This window comes from Chrysochloris asiatica, unplaced genomic scaffold, assembly GCF_000296735.1.
Source record: "Chrysochloris asiatica unplaced genomic scaffold, ChrAsi1.0 scaffold00027, whole genome shotgun sequence".
NCBI lineage: Eukaryota > Metazoa > Chordata > Mammalia > Afrosoricida > Chrysochloridae > Chrysochloris > Chrysochloris asiatica.
Window position 1 is genome coordinate 1277216 of NW_006408545.1, and position 3894 is coordinate 1281109.

General features: G+C 32.0%; 1 protein-coding gene across 1 annotated transcript in view; it reads left to right on the forward strand.

The window, feature by feature from the left end:
- The window catches only part of TBC1D32 (TBC1 domain family, member 32), a 345222-nt gene extending 342810 nt beyond the window's left edge, over positions 1-2412 (forward strand). The window contains 1 exon segment of the mRNA XM_006839881.1: positions 2293-2412. Within this exon segment, the coding sequence (XP_006839944.1) occupies positions 2293-2412 (120 nt within the window).
- The last annotated feature ends 1482 nt before the right edge of the window (positions 2413-3894 follow it).

The following is a 3894-nucleotide window of genomic DNA, read 5'->3' on the forward strand; positions in this document are numbered from 1 at the left end:
TCCCGTAAAGATTTACACCCTCGGAAACCCTGTACAGGGTCGCTATGGGTCGGACCCGACTCGATGGCACTTAACAACAACAACAACAACAAGTGGGTGATGGGTGGATAGATTTCTCAGACAAAAATGAATGTCTATTTTTGCAAACATTTTATTGTGAGCTTTTCTGGTTGCATTTTTACTGTTTCTATGCCCTTTAATTGTAAAATATTGAAAGCTGAGGATGTTTTCATGTCTTTATATTCCCACAGATAATCTGTAGTATAATTTAATACACATAGTATAAGTTCAATAAGGCTTGTTGAGTGAAAAAAAGAGAGAGAATCTGGGGATGCACATTTGAATCTGAACTTCTATATACAAAGAGAGGGAAGTTGAATTCTATTACCATAGAATAGTAAATCCACAATATTGTGAATTACAGTGGTAATTCATGCAGTTCTATGATTCACATATGAAAGCAAGAACTAAGGGAGTGAAAATACACTGGTTGAAAGGCATTAGCTACAATAAAGAAAAGGCATGATGTTTAAAATGAACTTCTTAATAAAGACTTAAGCCACTCTAGTAGTAACCCAGGAAAAATACTTATTTTCTTAAACAAAGAGTGCACTATTATTATAAAATGGGATATTGTTAGTTTATATAATTGTATTTTTTATATACAGTGCAATATATTTATATCTATAAATAAAATTCCACTAAAGTAGTATTCTGAAGACTTGTCCTGGTAACTTGAATGATAAGCTGGAAGTCTAAATTATCATAATAGCAAAAGTTATTAACTAAAAAGGCCATTAGAGAACATTTCGGATAAGATGAAAAAAAATATCCTACTACTTTGAAGTAAGAAAGTGAAATTCAGAGATTTTTGAATTTTATCCAGAATTAAGATCTTGCAATTTTTAAATAATGAAGTACATCATTTAAAAGCATATATGTAAAAATGTGTTTTTTACATTTTCTCTCATAAAATAAGGCCTTGCTTGCCTTTGTTGTCGTCAGTCAGTGCCATCAAATCTGTCTAGGGTTATTTTCCCTTTATTTAAAAAGTTAATGCCCAAAATGTTGTTGTTGTTGTTTTTAAGTGCCATCTACTCGGTTCTGACTCATAGTGACCTTACATAGAGTTTCCAAGAAGTGGCTGGTAAATTTGAACCACTAACCTTGTAGTTCAAACCAACCTTGTGGTTGAGTGCTTATCTTACAGTACCACACTCCCAGATGTCCAAAATGAAAGCCATAAATTCAAAAAGTATTTTCTGAGGAAAAAATGTATTTAAGCCAAGTAAAAATTATAGCTACCCCATAGTCAGCATTTCATTTCATCAAGTTTTTTAATTAAAGTGAAACATTAATTGAAAGATGTTATCATAGATTTTACTTGTTTCTGCACAGAAAAAAAATTATTAGACTATTGTTCAAATGTTGTCCTTTTCTATTGAAATTCACATTTAATGAATAATAAGCATTCCTTAAAAAATTATGAATATGTAACTCTTCCAGCATGATCTTCCAGCATTGGGTCTTTATGCTCTGGTTAGAATAACACATTGCTTTAATTTCTCTCCAAATTAGTTACAGTTTTAGTGGAGACCTTTCCACTAAAGGTGATCAAAGTCAAATCATCCATAATTTAAATGAAGAAAATGAACAAATTCTTAATCGTTAATTTCCAATAATAGCTGTGCAAAGTGAATTCTTGAGCAGTAAGACTGGTCTTATTTCAGCTCTATTTGAAACTTTATTATATCTGTCAAATTAGGAAGATTTTGTTTTCTAAGGATATGTTTTACTTCTGTGGCACTGTAGGGTAAACATTGGACAACTAACCAAAAGGCCGGTAGTTCAAACCTACCAGCTGCTCATTGGAAACCCTATAGAAGGTATGGCACTTAACAACAACAAAGTATTTTGACTTTGAAAGTAATTAAACCACCTTGTTTCATGGCAACAAGTATATAGTTTCTTCCCACTATATACATACAAAGCTCATTAATTAACAAACAGAGAATACATTCATTGTTGTTGTTAAGTGCTGTCTAGTTAGTTCCAACTCATAGTGGCCCTATATAGGGTTTCAGAGTCTTTAAATCTTTGTGGGAGCAGAAAGCCTCATCTTTTCTCCCATGAAGCGGTTGATGGGCTCGAACCATGGACCTTGTGATTCACAGTCAAGCATTTATTGTATTTAGTAGCAACATGATGCCCTCATTTATAGCTAGGATAAAAGCACGTCAACTATTTCAAAACCGTTAAAGCAAATGAGTTTTCCTTTCTATTTTTTGACAGGAAGAAGCACTGCATGGATTTCGAGTGAGTGATTACTTTGAATACATGGAAATGTTGGAGCAAAACTACAGACCAGTGTTGCTGAAAGACATGCGGAACATTAGAATGCAGAGCACATAGATCATGGGGACAAAGATTAATTTTGTTTTATATATTTTTAAGGGAAGCAGGGGATTTGCTTGTTTTCTTTCTGTGCCCATAAAAACAGATGCTTTACGAATACACATATTATAAAATCAACCTAAGTTGTTGTTGTTTTAATAGAATGTTTTCAGGCAGACATTAGCTCAATTTCTGACAGTGCATTCGTTTTTATAAGTTTGCTGTTTTTTAAGGTGGTTTTCATATCCAGCCTTGCTTATGTATACTCTTGTTCTTATTTATGGTTCAGAGCTGTCCCCAACCTACATCTTCTTTTCACCAGATGATTAAAGCACATTTTTCAGTGAGTTTGGAAAGAAGCAATATTCTCAGTGATTGTTTGGTTAACCAGGGAGAGGCCATAGAGAGAAAAGAAAGGACGTTCTTGTTTTCCCCATTCTTTTTGTCTATATACTTATATAAAGGAAAATAAAATAAAATCACAACTGCTTATATTATATTTTTTGGGGAAAATGGTATTTATCATGGCAAGTGGTGGAAATACTGTTGTCCTAGGAGTTTGTTTCGGATTCTTATATCAATTTGTAATCTTTCATTTGAAATGTAGCCTCTGCATGGTTCATTTCAAAGATAGCTTGATTATTCCATTCCAATGAGCATTCTGCTGTCATTTGTTAATGCATTTTCTTTAGTTATAGATTTGCTTTGTACTGAACTTGAGAACATTAAGGACAAAAGATTTCTAAATTATTTTAAATCACTAACAGTTTTATTTGAATAGAAATCGCTGTTCCAGTAAGATTAATACATTATATGTGGGTTGTTTTTTTTATATATATATTTCATAGCTGTCTTATTTAATATATGAAAGATCATATACAAAGAAATCACATTGTTAATTTTTCAGTCAGCATTTTATTTCAACAAGGTTTTAAATTATAGAAAGAAGTTGTTTTATATTTATTGCTTATATCCAAATAAAAATCAACTATTAAAACCAGACTAAAGCTAACTCCACTTTTTGTCATTTACAAGCAAAAATGGCTGTTCCACAAACTCATTTTCCTTTTAGCATGATGAAACAATGGATACAGTTTTCAGTTTTATGATATTTAGGATACTGCAATGCCAACCTTCCAAAATGAGTTTTCATGTTGTAAATGCCAGTGATAGTTTCTCAGTAACGGTGTTTTGAAAGGACATTGAAAAAGACGTGAAAAGAAAATTGAGCAAGTTCATTTGACAATAGTGTACATGTTCACTTCAGATGATGGGAGTGAAGTAAGAGAGTGCTAGATGACCTAAAACACTCAGCTTTGTCTACCAGACTTAACTTTGTGCCGCTGTTCCATGAAAGCTCGAATGTATATTTATGGTTTCATTTCTTCCCATTATATACCTGAGTTATTGTGAATAGTCTTTAAAAAACTTGCAATGCTTTATTATTTAAAAAAAAAACAAAAAACTCTTACACAAAATTTAAAATAAAAAAGAGAAAAC